The sequence below is a fragment of the Lepisma saccharinum genome, chromosome 1 (genome assembly GCF_977018435.1).
Source record: "Lepisma saccharinum chromosome 1, izLepSacc3.1, whole genome shotgun sequence".
Classification (NCBI taxonomy): domain Eukaryota; kingdom Metazoa; phylum Arthropoda; class Insecta; order Zygentoma; family Lepismatidae; genus Lepisma; species Lepisma saccharinum.
The window spans coordinates 29,093,818-29,116,708 of NC_139229.1; the positions used below are offsets into that span (position 1 = coordinate 29,093,818).

At 35.0% G+C, this 22,891-nt stretch overlaps 1 protein-coding gene across 1 annotated transcript in view; it reads left to right on the forward strand.

Annotated features, from left to right (window-relative positions):
- The window catches only part of LOC145994182 (protein CNPPD1), a 38,962-nt gene continuing 16,071 nt past the window's right edge, over positions 1-22,891 (forward strand). Inside the window, exons 1-3 of the mRNA XM_083130280.1 lie at positions 1-176; positions 7,276-7,372; positions 8,715-8,920. Of these exons, the coding sequence (XP_082986406.1) occupies positions 117-176; positions 7,276-7,372; positions 8,715-8,920 (363 nt within the window). The 5' untranslated portion in view covers positions 1-116. The remainder of the gene's footprint in view (positions 177-7,275; positions 7,373-8,714; positions 8,921-22,891) is intronic.

The window sequence follows — 22,891 nt, forward strand, 5'->3', positions numbered from 1 at the left end:
CGACCTGCGCTACCTGCTTGTTGGAAACGGAGAGGAAAGGGTGACAAGGGAACGAACCTTGCAAGTTGGTGCTTTTGAATAATAAATTTTAGTTTTTACAGGCTTGAATATCTAGAATGTCACTCTCTTCGACTGCATCAAAGGAGAGAAGAAGATTTCCAAGTAAACGTTTAAAGGTTAGTACACGTTAAGTGGAGCGAAACCATGATGTCTGTATGAAGGCAACGCCTGACTAATTGGCGCAATTTTAGTGTAGTACTCCAGGACATCTGTTGCGTTAAGATTTTTGTTTCTCCTGATATGGTGCCATTTCATAATTGACGCTACCTATATTTTTTGTAGTTTACATAGATCGACGACCTTATATAACATATATGCAAACGTCATACGCGTTATTCTTTGGAATAGCAAAGTTTTTAGGAAAGTACGTTGTAATCTTAATACCTGTACGAAGAAAAAATAATTACAAAAGCATTACTGGTATGTACGTACTAAATAAACGAATGCCATACATGTAGTTGTAACCTCTCAGTATCTGATATCAGTACTAGTATAGTATGGGGGTATTTCGCACTTGTTTACATTGCTAACCTACTATTTTGGAATGCGGAACATTCCCTAAGGTGAAATAATACATTTCTAACTAAGATAATTTCTATTTCTTACATTTACGCGTACTTACTGTTATTTCGTTTCTGTAACATACATTATGGCGACAGTATACTGGTTCATCGCGCGTTGTGCGAGTGTTTTTTCGATTTATGCAGTGTTGCAATCTTGTTCACCGGAAAATACCTACTTTCGTGCCCGGATTTGAAATTATGCTAATACCTCACAAACCATTGACGTTAGCCTCACAAACCATTGATGTTAGCCCCACAAACCATTCACGTTAGCCCCAAAAACCATTTTCCCGTGAGGTTAGGTTACGCAAGCATAGTTTAAAAATAATAAAAAAATTAGGTAACAGTTTACTATCCTTCGGACACCTATAACTTCTTAGTTTCACCAATTTTTGACATTCGTACTTACATATCTACTTCGCGGAACATTCCGTGAATGGTTTTTGGGGTTATCCATCCTGGAATCGATGGGAAATTTAAACTAAAAAATTATTTTTGTTTGAAATTTTTTAGTTCAAATTTCCCACCGATTCCGGTCTCCGCCCCTGGGGTGATTTACCTACCATCCCCAACCACCAATGTGGCCCAGCCTCCGCTTCGCATGGCTCCACCGCTTTCTCTATAGACCATGTTAGAGGCATGTTAGAAATTGGCCGGAGTCACCTGCCCCCAAATGAGCCCCAAACTTTTAAATTTGAAGAAATATGTTTCCAGGATACGGAAAATTTACTTGAATTTCACACAAAACACCTTCCCGATGTTAGACAATACTACAGGAACTTATTACAGGGTATGACTTGAGATGACCGGACCCCTCTCCGATTTTCTTCATATTTGACATACTCACTAATTGAGGCCTCCTAATCACGAATCTGAAGTTAAAATTTGTCGATTACGTCTAGAAATTGCAAACCATTGATGCTAGCCTCACAAACCATTGGTGCTAGCCCCACGAACCATTGGCACGTGGTTAGGTTAGGCAAACATATTTAAAATTTGGTGTTGTGGTAGTTTCAGGATCTAGAAATTGTAAATTATTGCGAACCATTGATGCAAGCCCCACGAACCATAGGCACGTGGTTAGGTTAGGCAAACATATTTAGTTAAAATTTGGTGTCTTGGTAGTATCAGGAATATATATTTGGTTGTGAAACAAAAAAAAAAATCGTGAAAATCGTCAGTTTCCATTCCGAAAACTAATGCCTTATTTTCACTTATTTGCAATTTCTAGATGTTTCAGACAAATTTTAACTTCAGATTCGTGATTAGGAGGCCTCAATTAGTGAGTATGCCAAATATGAAGAAAATCGAAGAAGGGTCCGGTCATCTCAAGTTATTCCAAAATACTAGACACGTCATGTTCTAGTGAAAACACTGTGAGTTTGAAACACTGACTACGGCGTTTACGTCATCTAACACACGTAACATTGTGCTCTCGTGCAGAAAGCAAATGGTGGCAGCAGAAACAGCTTGTCGGACAGAGATTTTCACAGAAAACAGCATGTATTCACATTAAAATGGATCAAAACTACATTCACGAACTTCCACAATGCTACAGAAAATGATTTCTTTAAGTACTTTCTCCTGTAAATTTGAAGAAATCCGTCACCCCTATACTATACTGTTACCGCTAATTTGTCACTTTAATCCTTTTTACTCATTTTGAATTTACGTGCCAAGTTCCACTTGTTAAATTTCAAATTTGTCATGATGCACAGGCATTTTGGAGCAAATTTACAATACTGACCCCTCCCCGATTTTCGTAATATTTATTTATTGAGAAAATTAAATAAATAAATATTACGAAAATTGGGGAGGGGTCCGCATACTCACTAATTGAGGCCTCCTAATCACGAATTCAAAATGAAAATTTTGCGATCATGTCTAAAAATTGCAAACTAAGCTAAATTTAGTGATCTGCAGAAAATTTTGTAAATAATGAGCAATCGCACACCATTCAGTTTAGCTTATTTTGCAATTTCTACACCTGACTGCCAAATTTTAACTTCAAATTCGTGATTGGGAGGCCTCAATTAGTGAGTATGCGAACTTCGAAGCACCCATGCTGATCAATGTATATCAAAGTCAGTTTTTCATTGTTGTACCCCAAGAAATGTCATGACAATTGCTGTCAAAATTTTCCACCAATTCCAGTCTCCACCCCTGGGGTAATAACCTGCTGCCTGCAACCGCTATTGCGACAATGCCTCCGCTCCGCTCCGGCTACTCACCTGTCTATAGATACGTTGCAGTAAGTCATAGCGAATGTCAATTGTTTATATCAACAAATATGGTTTCCATACTTGTACACGGAAGAATGATTGCGAGAATTGAAGAACTTCTTTTACAACTTCTACATGTTAATGATCAATTTCTGCACTTGACTGCAACATCTTAACCTTAGAAGAACCACCGCGACTAAGTATTTCGTGAGTATAATTAGTATTATGGAAATTGCAGAAGGGTCCGGTATTGTAAATTCTAGCCGACATTTTTTACATGGTTCGATTTCTAGTTAGGAGGCGTATTTTTTAATTAAGGTCAGGTTGTCAATAGGTGTATTGCAGGTGTATCCCAGAGTCAGCCTCGTGCAAGGAAATGACGTTCAACCAAGTAGACTAATAGTGGTGTTAAAGTTCAGCAGATTCAACAAATGACTGTGTGCTACTTTAAACTTTCATTTCATTAGTTACCATGCACCACATGATTATACACCACACATATTACACCCCTCCAGATCGTAGTGCAAACTATGCAAATGCCAAATACATTACATGACAACAAAGTAGACAAGTCGACGTTGCACCATGTAACCAACCAGACAGGCAAGTGCAGAAAGAGTGTCAAAAAGTGCAACACATCAAATGGGGCTACAGTCTGTGATCTGGTTCTTGGCAGGAGCAGAACTTCACTGCCAGATTTGTGAGGTGTATGCCCCCAATACAATGAGTGATAGCAAAGTGAAGAAATGGGTGAGGATGTTCAAGGACAGCAGGTCGGCCACCTTAATCAAGGACTATTTGCAATGGGGTAGATGCCAAAATCCATGAAAACAGACGGTTCACAATCTCCATGCTGTCATTGGAATTTCTGCAAGTTTCAATGTCAGTGCTGTACAAAATTGTGTGTGAAACCTTGGACTTCAGGAAATTATGCTCTTGATTGCTTCAGCATATGCTTTCCAAGGAACACGAAGAGAGCAGATTGGCCAATGCTGTGACCTTTTTGATCTGATACTAGGAGGAAGGTGATGATCATCACGGGGGGGGGGGGGGGGGGTGAGATGTGGGTGTCCTACTTGACTCCTGGATCCAAGCAGCAGTCGATGGAGTGGCAACACACGTCGTCCCTGACCAAAGTGAAATTCAAACAGACAATCTCAACGTGCAGGATTTTGGCAACCGTGTTTTGGGACAGATTCTGTGTTTTGCTAGTGGTCTTCATGCCGTAAGGGACAACAATAAACTCAGCTGCATATTGTCTGACCTTGAAGAAACTGCAGCATGCAATTCAGAATAAATGCCGCAGCCTGCTGTCAGCCACGGTTTTGCTGCTTCATGAGAATGCAAGGCCTCACACCGCTCGTCAAATGCAAGATCAGATCGCATTGTTTGGCTGGAAACATTTTGCTCATCCTTCTTACAGCCTGGACCTCTTCCAAGATCTAGAGAAGTTCCACAGCAGCGATGCTGAAGTGAAAGTGGGGTACCAATTGCATCTCAGAATAACGGATTTCTTCATTTTATTTTGTCACTTTTTACATTCGTACTTACCTATTGTAAGGCAATGGCCTCGGTGGCTCAGTCGGTAACGCGTCTGACTACCATGCTAAAAGTACTGGGTTTAATCCCCGGCCGGTTCAAATCTGGGAACTTTTCTAACGTTGGAAGCAGCCCCAACACCCACCCAGCGTCGAATGACATGGGTACCTGGGGAAACCCTGGGGGGTAAAGGCGGTCAGGGTGTGATGCTGATCACATCACCCCCACTCACAACCGGATCAAGAAAGTGTGGGGCGTTACCCCCTTATACGCCTTCATTGTTTGGTGCTAAGCACAGTTACCTTTTACTTACCTATTGTGCATTTTGAAACATTCTTCAAGGTGTAATTTTGGTTTTCTCTCGAAAATAATGTCAATGACAGTAATTATTGTTCGTCCTTTTCTCGCTTCCGTAACAAAAATATGGCAGGTAGAGTTTGAGTTGCATTGTGGATCATGTGGGTATGCAGTGTTTCCAACCTTCGTAACCGAAAAATACCTGAATAGCCCCACAAACCATTCACCGATAGTCCCAAAAACCATTGACGGATAGCCCCAAAAACCATTTCCGGCATGGTTAGGTTAGGCAAGCATAGTTAAAATTTTGTTCGTAAAACAATGCGATACAGCTTTAAAAATTCACCTTCACTTCTTGTAAAAACAACGGCATGTTTGGAAACACTGACAGGAAGTTACGTCATCAGATGTGCGCAACATCCGCTTCACGTGGAGGAAGTATAGAAAAGCAACGGCTATTGTGCGTTGGAGATATATTTTTTGTGAAAAACACATGAATTCCCGGTGAAACAGATTCAAGGATGAAAGCAAATACCTCCATGAACTTTCAAAATGCTACAGGAACTCATTTTAGTAAGTAATTTCTTGTATAAAATTGAAGAAATCCGTTATTCTGAGATGCATTTGTTATCAAAAGGAGGGGTTTGGGAATGGCTGACTTCTATGAGGAGGGTCTACAAAAGCTCATCATATGTTATGACAAATATCTAAATAAACACTGAAACTACGTGGAAAAGTAGATCAAGGCATGTAGAATCTGATTCTTTTTTTTTTTTTTTTTTTTTTTTTTTTTTTTTTTTTTTTTTTTTTTTTTGCAAAACTGACCTTACTTTAAACATATGTCTGTTAGCGCATACTTCACTTCAGAGTCTTAGTGATTACTTATTTGCATTTTCTGAAGAAAACTATTTTTCCTTTCCATATACTCTTATGTTTGTTTGCGAGCAGCCATTGGCCGCGGTGGCTCAGTCGGTAACGCGTCTGACTACCATGCTAAAGGTCCCGGGTTCGATCCCCGGCCGGTTCAAATCCGGGAACTTTTCTAACGGTGGAAGCGGCCCCGGCGCCTATCCAGCGTCGAATAACATGGGTACCTGGGGGAAACCCTGGGGGGGTAAAGGCGGTCAGGGGCGTGATGCTGATCACATCACCCCCACTCACGACCGGATCAAGAAAGTGTGGGGCGTTACCCCCACACCCCCTATATGCCTTCATGGCGTGGTGCTATGCACAGGGGAACACTTTACCTTTTACCATTCATTAACTGGACACAGATTGATGCTGCCATACGTCACATGCAAAGGGGTGTGAATAGGTATTCAGTCGCTAAATGCTTTATTTTTTAGAATATGTGGTAAGGTTTAGGGCTCTTAGCATTAAATCAATGCCCTTAAATGCATAGTTACATTTCAAAAATCATAATTTCTTCTGTAACTGATGTTAAGTGAAGCTCGTAACTGTGCTTCTTAGTTTCTGCAAGCTTTGAACTTACTCCCACAGTTGTTTCTAGTATTCTAAAGCACTTCCTAACACTTACAAATCATTAAACATTCGGAACCGTTGCTGAGTTTTCTTTTGGGGGAGGGAGATGTTCTATTCGAATTCTTACTATATTCTCTGAGTACAAAGAAACTAGTTTCTCTGTGCTTTGGAGCATCTGAAAATTATTGGATATAATTCACACTGTTGAACTTTGGACCCTCCGATTGTTGTCATACTTTGGGGGTAATTTACACCCAAGTGACAAATATCGTTTGAGAACCAACTGGTCAAAATAAACATTTCACACCCTGGTGGTATGACATGCTGCATTTGATTGCTCCATCTTGTGAATATGAACTTGTCGCTTTGCTGTGAAATCTCCCTTACTCGAAATAAGATATGTATGTTGACTGCTGACAGTAGGCATGTATTTGATTTCATGGTGCTGGTAACCCTTTGTACACCCAGGAGAAAAAAAAATGCATTGTTTTCATGGAGATGTGTATTGGTTTTGATCATGTCATGATGTGGTCGCTTATATAATATTTCTTAGTTTCTTGTGTATTTGAATGATATAGTGTTTAAGGAACCGTGAAAGTACATGACACATTGGATGAACTGTAGTGTTACGGACACTGACGTGTTCACGAATATTCTTTTTGCCTCTATGTAGTGGGAAATTAGCATTTTCAAGTGAGGTGTGTGTGCGTTTCTTGGCAGCAGTTTTCTGATATGTGTGATTGGTTTTATATGGATAGGAGTGTTAGATTAATTGTTTATCAGTGTTATATTTAATGCTGATGGTAATTTTTAATGTTTTGTTAGGTTATGAGTGATGAGTTTAATGCTCTTAATATGCCCACATAGTATTATGTGTATGCACACATCAATATTTCATTAAATAATGATACTGCTTCATGATGTGAGGAATTGGAGAAACGCTGGTCACACTTTGGGAATAAATATCTAAATTATTTGTGGTTTCCATATTTACAAATTAATTTGGGGCTGCTTTAAACACTGAAATCTGTATCTTTAAAAAAAAGAGGCTGTATACTCATTCACCGGCCCAATTTCATTTGGCATACTTCTAATCTTCTCTTTTGTTCCAGTCTTTTGGATGCCATGAAAGATTTGTTGCAAGAGTTCAAAAATCTTTATATTATAGTCAGATGCCTGAAACGGACAGATTTAGTCTTCCTGTAACAGGTAAGCAATGTTGGTGTGGTAGTAAATTAGTTTGCAACACTTACACATATTAGCTTTGGTGGGGACTTGAAGTTCCAAATGTTATTTATTTATTCTATCTTTTGCAAATCAAGCATTTTCTGCATTTAGTACATGCCTCTTAACTTTGTGTGTAAATTATGTTTTCATCCTATTTATTTCTCAGCACTCTTTCGCCAAAATCTCTGTATCTCTAGTTGAAGCAGTGGTAGTGTTCTACCTTTTGGGGTGGAAAAGCTCAAAAGATTTTAGAACGGGAATCCTACCAGAACACATATTTATTCCTTTGTGGTGACTATCTTAGAAGTTGGTATGCTCTGTGGACAGTCCATTACTACTATTATTATATGTTAGTGTGCATCATACATGCACTGAACTCCTATAATATAATAGCGATAATGCAACTATTTTCCTCTTTGAGTGGTTGGTTTGGGTAAATTATGCACATTTCATTGTTTTTGTTTTTTCATCTTTCTTCTGCCCAACTTGCATAACTTCTTAGCCTAGGAAGGTAGACAAGTCAGAACCAAAAATATGTGTACAAATGGTTTTTAATAGATTGATTTGCTTTATTTTACTTCACCTTTTGTGCCACTTTTGGCTAATTTGTGAAGATGGGGATGAGTGAGGATATGATGAAATTGATGAACGGACACTCACAAAGATCCATGTTTAGGCCAGGATTCGAACCCGGGACCCCTGCTGTAATAGTTACTTCAGGGTTTCAACTAATTAATGTCAGTCTTCATGAAAAGTATATGATCAAATGATGAAACAGTTAATATGACAGTGAAGTATACATGGGCCTATTTTGTATTAAATCCTACTGAAGAATCTGCTAATGCAAGATGTTTGTAGAGTACACACACACTGCATAGTATTCTCTCCAATCAGGAATTCCTGAAAAAGCCAGGGGAAATTAAATGTCTTCGTACTTGCCACGAATAGAGGTAGATTACACTTTTTCCTTGAATCACTTTTTTAGTGGGCATTATTTGAATATTTTTTTAAATTTTATTTTGAACAATATTGAATAAATTTATCTTTTGAATAGCATTTGCATGAGTTATTCAGATATTATAGCATTCCAGAAAAACTTGGAAATTTATTTTAAAATTACCTGAATATGTCCAGTGAATGTTAGATTTTTAAAATCAAAATATTTGCACAATTATGCATTTTGTTAAGTGAATAATCTGAGCTCTAATTATTCACGATAACTGTGTGTTCTACTGACTTGTACAAAGCACACCTGATAAAATATGTATTATAATTATTCATGATGGCATATGTTATTTATTGTTTGTGACTGCACCTTTTGTAGAGCTAGCAGCAGAGCTATTCAGTAAGGCAAGAAATGGACGTACTTTGGATCGGCTGGACCTCAGTCATGCAGCGGAAATATCAAGGAATGCATGTGTGTCACCCTGTTCCCTGGTGCTAGCCTTGGTCTACTTGGAACGTTTGAAGTGCTGCAATCCAGACTACTTGGAAAAGGTTGCTCCCTCAGAGCTCTTTGTCGTCTCAATGGTAGGTTCAATTTCTCAGTTTGTATGTAGAACCATTTAGATATTTAACACACTCCATAAATAGAAATATTCTAGACTTGAGACAGGGTAGGGATCATGGTAATTTTGTATTTACATCAGTTTGTGATCTTTTTAAAATAAGCATGCATAAAATTGCATGTATATTTTTGTTTATTTAAAGCTTGATGGCACTATTTACAGTTTAACATGATATAGTATATTGTAAATTATTCTACACAAAATACTATTTTTTGCCTATTAAAATTAATGAGTTGTAAAGCAACAGTATAGCATGTAAGAGCCTAATAAAAACCATTGAATAGTTACGATGTAATATACTTTCACCAATGGTGATTGTGATTATAATATAAATGATTTATTTTTCAAGTGATTTGAATCACTTGACTTTTTAAAAAACAAATCACACAATTGAAATTAAACAACCTTGGTAGAAATACCCGAAAGAAAATAGTAATGTATTAATTAAGTTTACAAACACTTGAGTGACATATATACATTTTAGTTTTTGGGGAGAGCACTGTAATTCCCTTTCTTGGCTGCTATTTTGCCCTAAGTTCTGATTACTTTATTTCAACATTGTGCATTATCACGTAGCTTTTCTCGTAACATTTCTGTATTGATCTAACATTGTGAGGACAGTTGGGGAACTATTTGAAAGGAAAAGTGGAGGGCTGGATGGCCAGAAAACAGAGGCAATAAGACTGTATGCACAGTATGGCATCACGCAATGAAAATTAATTTGACAGGCCTTCTTCCTTAAAGGTCTGTTACATCACAGAGTTTAATCTTATATCAATATATGATATTACACATACATATATTCTACAGAAGTCAAATCGTGTGAGGGGTAGCCCATTTTTAATAACTACCAAATTTCATCCTTATTGGGGGCTGTCTCTTCTGCCTAAATGCAGGAATTTTCTTATCCCAGATACAGAGCATTTGATGTGATGCAGAATGTTATATTTACTTGTTATTTCTTGAAGTTACTTCTGATTGTAATCCTGCTCGTTCACACACAGATGTGCATGTTACAAACTTTGTAAACTATGCAGATCAACTGCACTACATTGGCAGCGACAATCTGCACAATACAACAACAAATAGAAGAGATGTTAAGTATCACCAAGGTCAGACCTGTTTCAACACCACAAACCATCCCTTCTCTGCAACTGCAGTACTACACCCAATAGGATTCCTCTCAGAGAATATCATTATAGAAACTTTCGTGATCATCGCAGCAGAAACCGGCACTAAACTTAGACACCTGGCACTTTAATAGATTTCTACAGCACATGCTTTTGCAGTGAAGTTCATTGCTGTTCTTCCTATTCCCCTGCTTCAGTCCACTGGTTGTTGTATGTCACCTGCAACAAATGCTGCGATGCTAATTCTTTTATATGCTCTGAGAGAGCTGCAGCGTTATGATCCTGCACCATAAAGCAACAGACAAAATGCCCACATTTGCTTTTGTGGGGAATCTTAACCTAATCTACTAATCTTGCCACCAATATATATAAATTGGGCAAGTACTGAATTATCAGTTGGTATTATTATACGACGCACAGTTTTAGAAGCGTTAATAGGCAGAGCTACCGAGAACGTGTCCTTGGCGACTAGCCAATAACAGGAGTGCAACGTTGTACAGTTAGGAAACTGCAGTGTGCAAGTTAAACACCGTGTTCTGTATTTTTTTTGCACGCAAGAAGATTTTTATAAAACTCGCCACTTTAAGGTTCATCATTACATGGGACACGACATTAGGAACCTGACTGTCCAAGTGCCATTAATTCCCATTGCCTACAGTCGGAGTTATCGTTTCTCGAAGAATTGTCGTGGGCATTCACGAACATTGCAGTCTGAGTCACTTTCAGTTCAGCGTTTTCGTAACAAGAGCAGTGTAAGATAATTTTACTCATACGCCACGAAGAACAGTTGCGAGATGATTCAATACAGCACTTATTGATTGATTATTTGATTTATTTTACTTCGCTTTTCTGCCACTTTTGGTGATATATCATGAAGTTGATGAAGGGACACTTACAAACACCTATGCCTGGGCCGGGATTCGAACTGGGGACCCCTGCCATAGTAGCGCACTGTGCGATACAGCCCTTATGTTTGATAGTTGTGCAATAGTTTGTGTTCCTTAAGTGTTATTTAATCATGTCATGCCGCCCCCCTTGGTGGAGTGGTTAGCATATCGTGCTATGATGCCAGTGGTCCCAGGTTTGAATCCTGGCTTGGACATGGATGTTTGTGAATGTCCATCCATCAATTTCATCATATCATCACTCATTCTCATTTTCGCATAGTCAAAAGTGTCAGAAAAGCAAAGTAAAATAAAGCAAATCAAATTAATAATGTCGCTCTCGAAACATAGCATCAGTAGTACAGGCACCAAGGGTAAAATAATGCGTTCACAAGACAAATCTTATTTTACAGTGTATTCTTACTTCAAGGAATTGGCATCTGAAGAAGTGCATGCTGGAAAAGTGTTTTCTCAGAATCGATAACTTACGGCTATGGCATGTGGTGTATGTGTGCATACTGTGTTGCATGGCACTAAATTTTGTATGCCCATGGTATATGTGTCTGACAGCAAAGACTGGAACTATCTCTACTGCACCGTAGCTGTCAAATCGTTGCCCTGCCAGAAACCTCATCAGTTAAACAAAGAGATGAAAGTCTGTACATTCAAGGCCAGGGCTGTACAGGGAGTGGTCCAAGATCTCTCACCTGAAGCGATGCAAAGGGCCCGTGTGTACTCAGCTGTATGGGGTTGTGCACATTCGATTGGCCTTCCGTGAATTGTCTGCACCATCATCTGACCATACTATCACTCACGACTTCCGGTCTGCACATGAGCATGAAGCTACATGCCACTTCTTCCTGCCTGCGTGTGTGGGTGTCGCTCTTCGACCACTAGTGCTGCGTATAGGCACGATTGGAGCTTTTTTCAGGATGCCCCTCATATATGAACTTTCAGAAGCTTTTATTATTAGTGTGTTCCTGTTTTCATGTGTCGTTAGCAAAATCAGGTACCTATACAATGCAATTCTATAAATTTGTTGCGTTAACTTTCTAATACCTACATACCCTTTTCGTCAACATTAATGGTATAACGGCTCCGTTACTTTGTAACCCCACATTTTTGTACCATCAAAACCTCATTTGTTAAATTTTGTACTGTTTTTGTACTACTCAAAAATGCTAAAAATAATTTTTGTACCACTCAATTTAACGTCGAAAGACAATAATCAATTTTGGGGTTACAGAGTAACGTCTCAACCTCATCATCAGTTTCAACTAAGTTATCCACATCAAAATATTGTACTATTTATGTACCATTTTGTACCACTATTTAAAAATTTTGTACCCATCAGAATCAGCCAGAAAAAGGGCGGGAAATTTTGTACCTTACAACCATATATTTTTGTACAGTCTCGAGTTGCTTCAAATAATATTATGCTATTTTGTACTAATTTTTAAAATTAAACGTTATACACACTACTTTAGAACAAGTGGATATCCGATTTTTATACCGTTCTTAAAAATCCCCCCCCCCCAAATTTTGAAATTTGTATTTATTTCTTAGAGGCAGCAATTCACGGAAAAAATTGGACAAAATGTTATTTAATGTGTGAGGCTTTTGTCTGCTTAATATTTTAATAAAATCTCTAGAATGAGTACTTTCCAAAAAGCCCCTCTATTATTTTTGTACAGTTATGGAAAACCCGAAAATAATTCTCATATTTTGATTTTTTCACATCGATGAACAAATTCTATCGAACCAATGGACAAAATGTTATTATATTAGTGAGGGTTAGAGCTCTTTAATCCTTCAAAATAACGATATGGACTCGAACTTTGTATCATGTCCCTTTCTTATTTTTGTACCGTCACTGAACACCCGGGAAATATTTTTCTTATTCTCACTTCTTCGCTAAGACACGAAGTTCAAAAGAAACTATAAACCAAATTCTATCGAATGTGTGAGGTTTGTATCTAACTATTCTGTAAATACAATTTTCTATGTGATTACTTTCTATTAAGCCCTTTTTAAATTTTTGTACCGTCACGGAAAACCCATGAAACATTTTTGAATTCTTACTTAATCATTCAGACAAGAAGTTCACAAGAAACTATGGACAAAATATTATCAAGTGTGTTAGGTTTGTATCTAAGTAATCTCTAAATAAAATATTCTATATGATTACTTTCTACTAAGACCGTTTTTGACTTAAGTACCGCCACGAAAAACCCGGGAAATATTTTTGAATTCTTACTTCTTCGCTGAGACACGAAGTTCACAAAAAACTATAGACCAAATAGTATCTAGTCTCTGAGGTTTGTATCTAGGAAATATTTATATAAAGTCACCTATATAATTACTTTCAATTAAGTCCGCTTTCGATTTTTGTACAGGCACGAAAAATCCGGGAATTTTTTTTTTAAATCTTACTTCTTTGCAGAGAAACGAAATTCACAAGAAATTCTAAACCAAATATTGTCCAGAGTGTGAGGTTTGTATCTAAGTAATCTCTAAATAAAATTTTCTATGTGATAACTTTCTATTAAGCAATTTCTTGATTTTTTTACCGTCGCGGAAAACCCGGGAATAAATTTTCAATTCTTACTTCTTCTCTGAGACACGAAGATCACAAGAAATTATAGACCAAATTTTATCGAATGTGTGAGGCTTGTATCTAAATAATTTTTAAACAAGTTCTCCTATATAATTACTTTAAATTGAGCCCGTTTTATATTTTTGTACCGTCACGAAATATCCGGGAAATATTTTATTAATTCTTACAGCTTCGCCAAGACAAGAAATTCACAAGAAAATATGGACCAAATATTATCGGGTGTGTGAGGTTTGTAAGTAAGTAATCTCTAAATATAATATCCTGTATGATTACCTTCTATTAAGACCGTTTTAAACTTAAGTACCGCCACTGAAAACCCGGGAAATATTTTTCAATTCTTATTTCTTCGCTAAGACACGAAATTCACAAAAAAATTATAAACGAAATATTATCGAGTGTGTAAGGTTTGTATCTAAGTAATCTCTAAATAAAATATACTATGTGATAACTTTCTACTATGCACGTTTTTTTTTATTTTTGTATCGTTACGAAAAATCTATGAAATATTTTCAAATTCTTACTTCTTTGCTGATACAGGAAATTATCATGAAACTATGGACCAAATATTATCGAATGTGTGAGGTGTGTATCTAAGTATTCTTTATATAAAGTCATCTACATAATTACTTTGTATTAAACACGTTTTTGGTTTTTGTACCGTCACGAAAAACCGGGGAATAATTTTTGAATTCTTACTTCTTCGCTGAGACACGAGGTTCACAAGAAATTATAGAAAACATTTTATCAAATGTGTGATATTTGTATCTAAGTAATTTTTATATAAAGTCATCTATATAAATACTTTCAATTGAGCACGTTTTATATTTTTGTACCGTCGCGGAAAATCCGGGAAATATTTTATCAATTCCTACTTCTTCGCCAAGACACGGAATTCACAAGAATATTTGAACCAAATAATATCAACTGTGTGAGGTTTGTATCTAAGTAATCTCTAAATAAAATATTCTATATGATTACCATCTATTCAGAACGTTTGTGACTTAAGTATCATAACGAAAAACCGGGAAAGATTTTTTAAATCTTATTTCTTCGATGACACATGAAATACACAAGAAACTATGGACCAAATATTATCGAGTCTGTTATGTTTGTATCTATCTAATATTTATAAAAAGTTATCTATGTAAATACTTTATATTAAGCCTGCTTTTGATTTTGTACCGTCACAAAAATCTGGGAAAGGTTTTTTAAATCATACTTCTTTGCTGAGACACGAAATTCACAAGAAATTCTAAAATAAATATTATCGAGTGTGTGAGGTTTGTACCTAAGTATTCTGTAAATAAAATATTCTATGTGATACCTTTCTATTAAGTCCGTTTTTGATTTTTGTAGCGTCGCGGAAAACCATGGAATAATACTTGAATTCCTACTTCTTCGCTGAGACAAGAAATTCACAAGAAATTATAAACCAAATTTTATGGAGTGTGTGAGGTTTGTATCTATCTATTATTTATCTAAAGTCATCTATGTAAATAGTTTCTATTAAGCCCGTATTTGATTTTTGTACCGTCACGAAAACTCCGGGAAATATTTCATTAATCGTACTTTTTTAATGAGTCAAGAAATTCACAATAAACTATGGAACAAATATTATCGAGTGTTTGAGGTTTGTATCAAAGTAATTTTTTTACAAAATCATCTATATAATTACTTTCTAATAAGCCTGTTTTTGATTTTTGTACCGTCACATAAAATCCGGGATAGATTTTCTAATCCTTACTTCTTCGCTGAGACGTGAAGTTCAGAAGAAACTACTTACCACTTATTATCGAGTGTGTGAGGTTTGTATCTATGTAATCTGTAAATGAAAAATCCTATGTGATAACTTTCTATTAAGTCCGTTTTTGATTTTTGTCGCTTCGCCGAAAACCCGGGAATATCTTTTTGAATTCTTACTTCTTCCCTGAGACAAGAAATTCACAAGAAATTATAAACCAAATTTTATCGAGTGTGTGAGGTTTGTATCTATCTATTATTTATATAACGTCCTCTATGTAAATACTTTCTATTAAGCCCGTATTTGAATTTTGTACCGTCACGAAAAATCCGGGAAATATTTCATTAATCTTACCTCTTTGCTGAGACACGAAGTTCACAAGAAACTATGGACCAAATATTATAGAGTGTTTGAGGTTTGTATCAAAGCAATTTTTTTACAAAGTCATCTATATAAATACTTTCTAATAAGCCTGTTTTTGATTTCTGAACCGTCACAAAAAATCCGGGATAGATCTTCTAATCCTTTCTGCTTTGGTGCGACATGAAATACAAAAGAAATTTTAGACCAAATATTATCGAGTGTTTGAGGCTTGTATATATCTAATATTTATATAAAGTCATCTATGTAAATACTTTCTATTAAGCTTTTTTTAATTTTTGTACCGTCACGAAAATCCGGGAAAGATTTTTTAAATCTTACTTCTTCTCTGAGACACGAAATTCACAAGAAATTCTAATCCAAATATTATCGAGTGTATAATGTTTGTACATAAGTATTCTGTAAATAAAATATTCTATATGATACCTTTCTATTAAGTCCGCTTTTGATTTTTGTTGGGTCGCGGAAAACACTGGAATAAATTTTGAATTCTTACATCTTCGCTGAGACACGAATTTCACAAGAAATTATTTACCAAATTTTATCGAGTGTGTGAGGTTTGTAACTATCTAATTTTTATACAAAGTCATCTATATCATTACTTTCTAATAGGCCTGTTTTTGATTTTTGCACCATCACTGAAAATCTGGGAGAGATTTTTTCAATCTTACTTCTTCTGCGACATGTAATACACAAGAAACTGTAGACCAAACATTATCGAGTGTGTGAGGTTTGCATCTATCTAATATCTACCTATATAAAGTCACCTATGTAAAAAAATTTTATTAAGCCTTTTTTTTACTTTTGCACCATCACTGAAAATCCGGGAGAGATTTCTTCAATCTTACTTCTTCGCTGAGACACGAAATTCACAAGAAACTTAGGACAAAATATTATCGAGTGTGAGGCTTGTGTCTAAGTAATTTTTATACAATATCATCTATATAATTACTTTCTAATAGGCCTGTTTTTTAGTTTTGTACTATCACTGAAAATCCGGGAGAAATTTTTTCAATATTACATCTTTGCTACGACATGAAGTACACAAGAAACTGTAGACCAAATATTATCGAGTGTGTGAGGTTTGTATATATCTAATGTTTATATAAAGTCATCTATGTAAATACTATCTACTAAGCCCGTTTTTGATTTTTGGATCTTCACGAAAATCCGGGATTTTTTTTTTAAATCTTACTTCTTCGCTGAGACACGAAATTCACAAGAAATTCTAAACCAAATATTTTCGAGTGTGTGAGGTTTGTATCTAATTATTCTGTAAATAAAATATTCTATGTGATAACTTTCTATTAAGTCCGTTTTTAATTTTGGTAGAGTCTGCGGAGAACCCGAGAATAATTATTGAAATCTTACTTCTTCGCTGAGACACGAATTACACAAGAAATTATACACCAAACTTTATCGAGTGTGTGAAGTTTGTATATATCTAATATTTATATTAAAATCATCTATGTAAATACTTTCTATTACGCCCGTTTTTAATTTTTGTACCGTCACGAAATACACAAGAAACTTTAAACCAAATATTATGGAGTGTGAGAGGTTTGTGTCTATCTAATATTTATATAAAGTCATCTATGTAAATACTTTCTATTAAGCCCGCTCTTGATTATTGTACTTTCACGAAAATCCGGAAAGATTTTTTAAATCTTACATCTTGCCTGAGACACGAAATTCACAAGAAATTCTAAAATAAATATTATCGACTGTGTGAGGTTTGTACCTAAGTATTCTGTAAATAAAATATTCTATGTGATACCTTTCTATTAAGTCCGTTTTTTATTTTTGTAGCGTCGCGGAAAACCCTGGAATAATACTTGAATTCTTACTTCTTCACTGAGACAAGAAATTCACAAGAAATTATAAACCAAATTTTTATCGAGTGTGTGAGGTTTTTATCTTTCTATTATTAATATAAAGTCATCTATGTAAATAGTTTCTATTAAGCCCGTATTTGATTTTTGTACCGTCACGAAAACTCCGGGAAATATTTCATTAATCTTACGTTTTTCCTGAGACACGAAGTTCACAAGAAACTATGGACCAAATATTATCGAGTGTTTGAGGTTTGTATCAAAGTAATTTTTTTACAAAATCATCTATATAATTACTTTCTAATAAGTTTGTTTTAGATTATTGTACCGTCACAAAAATCCGGGAAAGATTTTCTAATCCTTACTTCTTATCTGCGACTTGAAATACACAAGAAACTTTAGACCAAATATTATCGAGTGTGTGAGGTTTGTGTCTATATAATATTTATATAAAGTCATCTATGTAAATACTTTCTATTAAGCCGGTTCTTTATTTTTGTACCGTCAAGAAAATCCGGGAAAGATTTTTTAAATCTTACTTCTTTGCTGAGACACGAAATTCACAAGAAATACTAAACTACATTTTATCGAGTGTGTGAGGTTTGTATCTATCTAAAATCTACCTATATAAAGTCACCTATGTAAAAACTTTCTATTAAGCCCGTTTGTTATTTTTGTACCATCACTAAAAATCCGGGAGAGATTTTTTCAATCTTACTACTTCGCTGAGACACGAAATTCACAAGAAACTATGGACCAAATATTATCGAGTGTGTGAGGCTTGTATATATCTAATATTTATGTAAAGTCATCTATGTAAATACTATCTATTAAGCCCGTTTTTCATTTTTGTACCGTCACGAGAATCCGGGAAATTTTTTTTTTAATTCTTACTTCTTCGCTGAGACACGAAATTCACAAGAAATTCTAAACCAAATATTATCGAGTGTGTGAGGTTTGTACCTAAGTATTCTGTAAATAAAATATTCTATGTGATACCTTTCTATTAAGTCCGTTTTTTATTTTTGTAGCGTCGCGGAAAACACGTGAATAATACTTGAATTCTTACTTCTTTGCTGAGACACGAATTTCAAAAGAAACTATGAACTAAATATTATCGAGTGTTTGAGGTTTGTATCAAAGTAATTTTTTTACAAAGTCATCTATTAGAAAGTATTTATATAGATGACTTTGTACAAAAATTACTTTGATACAAACCTCAAACACTCGATAATATTTGGTCCATAGTTTCTTGTGAACTTCGTGTCTCAGCGATGAAGTAAGGTTTGAAGATTTCAAAAATTATTCCCGGGTTTTCCGCAACGCTACAAAATCAAAAACGGAGTTAATAGAAAGTTATCACATAGAATATTTCATTTACAGAATACTTAGATACAAACCTCACACACTCAATAATATTTGGTTTAGAATTTCTTGTGAATTTCGTGTCTCAGCAAAGATGTAAGATTAATAAAACATTTCCTTGATTTTTCGTGACGGTACAAAAATCAAAAACGGGCTTAATAGAAAGTATTTACATAGATGATTTTATATAAATATTAGATAGATACAAACCTCACTCACTCGATAAAATTTGATCAATAGTTTCTTGTAAAACTCGTGTCTCGCCGAAGAAGTAAGAATTCAAAAATTATTCCAGGGTTTTCCGCGACGCAACAAAAACAAAAACGGACTTGATAGAAAGGTATCACATAGAATATTTTATTTACGGAATACCTATGTACAAACATTATACAGTCTATAATATTTGGCTTAGAATTTCTTATGAATTTCGTGTCTCAGAGAAGAGGTAAAATTGAAAAAATCTTTCCCGGATTTTCGTGACGGTATAAAAATCAAAAACAGGCTTAATAGAAAGTATTTACTTAGATGACTTTATATAAATATTAGATAGACCTCACACACTCGATAATATTTGGTCTAAAATTTCTTTTGTATTTCATGTCGCTGCAAAGAAGTAAGGATTAGAAAATCTATCCCGGATTTTTTGTGACGGTACAAAAATCAAAAACAGGCTTATTAGAAAGTAATTTCATAGATGACTTTATATAAATATTAGATATATACTAACCTCACACACTCGATAGAATTTGGTCTATAATTTCTTGTGAAATTCGTGTCTAAGCGAAGAAGTAAGATTTCAAAAATTATTAGGGTGTTTTCAGCAGACTCTAGCAAAATTAGAAACGGACTTAATGGAAAGTTATCACATGGAATATTTTACTTACAGAATACTTAGATACAAACCTCACTCCGATAATATTTGGTTTAGAAATTCTTGTGATTTTCGTGTCTCAGCGAAGAAGTAAGAATTAAAAAAAAAATTTCCCGGATTCTCGTGACGGTACAAAAATCAAAAACAGGCTTAAGAGATAGTATTTACATAGATGACTTTACATAAATATTAGATATATACAAGCCTCACACACTCGATAATATTTGGTCTTCAGTTTCTTGTGTATTTCATGTTGCAGCAAAGAAGTAAGATTGAAGAAATCTCTCCTGGATTTTCAGTGATGGTATAAAATAAAAAACAGGCCTATTAGAAAGTAATTATATAGATGACTTTGTATAAAAATTACTTAAACACAAACCTCGCACACTCGATAATATTTGGTCCATAGTTTCTTGTGAATTTCGTGTCTCAGCGAAGAAGTAAGATTGAAAAAATCTCTCCCGGATTTTCAGTGATGGTACAAAAATAAAAAACGGGCTTAATAGAAAGTTTTTACATAGGTGACTTTATATAGGTAGATATTAGATAGATACAGACCTCACACACTCGATAATATTTGGTCTACGGTTTCTTGGATATTTCATGTCGCAGCAAAGAAGTAAGATTAAAAAAATCTCTCCCGGATTTTCAGTGATGGTAGAAAAATCAAAAACAGGCTTATTAGAAAGTATTTATATAGATGACTTTGTATAAAAATTACTTTGATACAAACTTCAAACACTCGATAATATTTGGTCCATAGATTCTTGTGAAATTCGTGTCTCAGCGAACATGTAAGATTAATAAAATATTTCCTTGATTTTTCGTGACGGTACAAAAATCAAAAACGGGCTTAAGAGAAAGTATTTACATAGATGACTTTATATAAATATTAGATAGACCTCACACACTCGATAATATTTGGTCTAAAATTTATTTTGTATTTCATGTCGCTGCAAAGACGTAAGGATTAGAAAATCTATCCCTGATTTTTGTGACGGTTAAAAAATAAAAAACGGGCTTAATAGAAAGTATTTACATAGATGACTTTATATAAATAATAGATAGATACAAACCTCGCACACTCGATAAAATTTGGTTTATAATTTCTTGTGAATGTCTTGTCTCAGCGAAGAAGAAAGAATTCTAAAATTATTCCCGGGTTTTCCGCGAAGCGACAAAAATCAAAAACAGACTTAATAGAAAGTTCTCACATAGGATTTTTCATTTACAGATTACCTAGATACAATCCTCACACACTCGATAAGATTTGGTTCGTACTTTCTTCTGAACTTCACGTCTCAGCGAAGAAGTAAGATTTAAAAAATCACTCCCGGATTTTCCGTGACGGCACTAAAATCAAAAGCGGGCTTAATTAAAGTATTTTCATAGATGACTTTATATAAATATTAGGTAGATTCAAACCTCACACATTCGATAATATTTGGTATAAAGTTTCTTGTGTATTTCATGTCTCAGCGAAGAAGTAAGGATTCGAAAATCTTTCCCGGATTTTTTGTGATGGTGCAAAATTCAAAAACAGGCTTATTAGAAAGTATTTATATAGATGACTTTGTATAAAAATTACTTTGATACAAACCTCACACACTCGATAATATTTGGTCCATAGTTTCTTGTGAACTTCGTGTCTCAGCGATGAAGTAAGATTTGAAGATTTCAAAAATTATTCCCGGGTTTTCCGCAACGCTACAAAATCAAAAACGGAGTTAATAGAAAGTTATCACATAGAATATTTCATTTACAGAATACTTAGATACAAACCTCACACACTCGGTAATATTTGGTTTAGAGTTTCTTGTGAATTTCGTGTCACAGCGAAGAAGTAAGATTTAAAAAATCTTTCCTGGATTTTGGTGATGGTACAAAAATCAAAAGCGGGCTTAATAGATAGTATTTACATAGATGACTTTATATAAATATTAGATAGAAACAAACCTCACACACTCGATAATATTTAGTCTGCAGTTTCTTGTGTATTTCATGTCGCAGAAAAGAAGTAAGGATTAGAAAACCTTTCCTGGATTTTTTGACAGTACAAAAATCAAAATCAGGCTTATTAGAAAGTAATTATATAAATTACTTTGTATAAAAATTACTTAGATACAAACCTCACACACTCGATTATATTTGGTCCATAGTTTCTTGTGAATTTCGTGTCTCAGCGAAGAAGTAAGATTTAAAAAATCTCTCCCGAATTTTTCGTGACTTTACAAAAATGAAAAACGGGCTTAATGGAAAATATTTCTATAGATGACTTTATATAAATAGATACAAACCTCACACATTCAATAAAATTTTGGTCTATAGCTTCTTGTATGTTCTATGTCTCAGCGAAGAAGGAAGGATTTGAAAATTTTTCCCGGATTTTTTGTGACGGTACAAACATAATAAACAAAATTAATAGAAAGTAATTGTATAGATTACTTTATAGAAATATTTCTTAAATACAAACTTCACACACTCGATAATATTTGATCCATAGTTTCTTTTGAACATCGTGTGTTAGGGAAGAAAATAAGAATTAAAAAATATTTTTCGGGTTCTCCGTGACGGTATAAAAATCTAATGCGTTCTTAGGTGAAAGTAATTATTTAGATGATTTTATATAAAAGATACCTAGATACAGAGCTCGAACACTTGATCATATTTGGTCCATAGTTTCTTGTGAATATCGTGTCTCACCAAAGAATTAAAATATTTCCGGGTTTTTCTCGTGACGGTACAAAAACAAAAAACGGGCTCAATAGAAAGTATTTACATAGATGGCTTTATATAAAAATTACTTAGATACAAACCTTACACAGGGTGGCGACAGACCTGGAAAACCGGGAAAAGTCAGGGAATTTCAGGTTTCAAAAAAAGTCAGGGAAATGTCAGGGAATTTCGTCTTCATTGACTTCGAACACTCTTTTGACGAAAATTGTTATAACTTGGGCACTATCGGAGCAATCTACTTCGGATAACTTTTGTTTTTCAGCTAAAACATCAGCGCATACAACGGTGTACAATTTAGAACACCGGACCGAGGAAGGGGCTTTGGGGGGGGGGGGCATGACCCCCGAATTTCAATGCAAAAAACAAAAATCTGGAG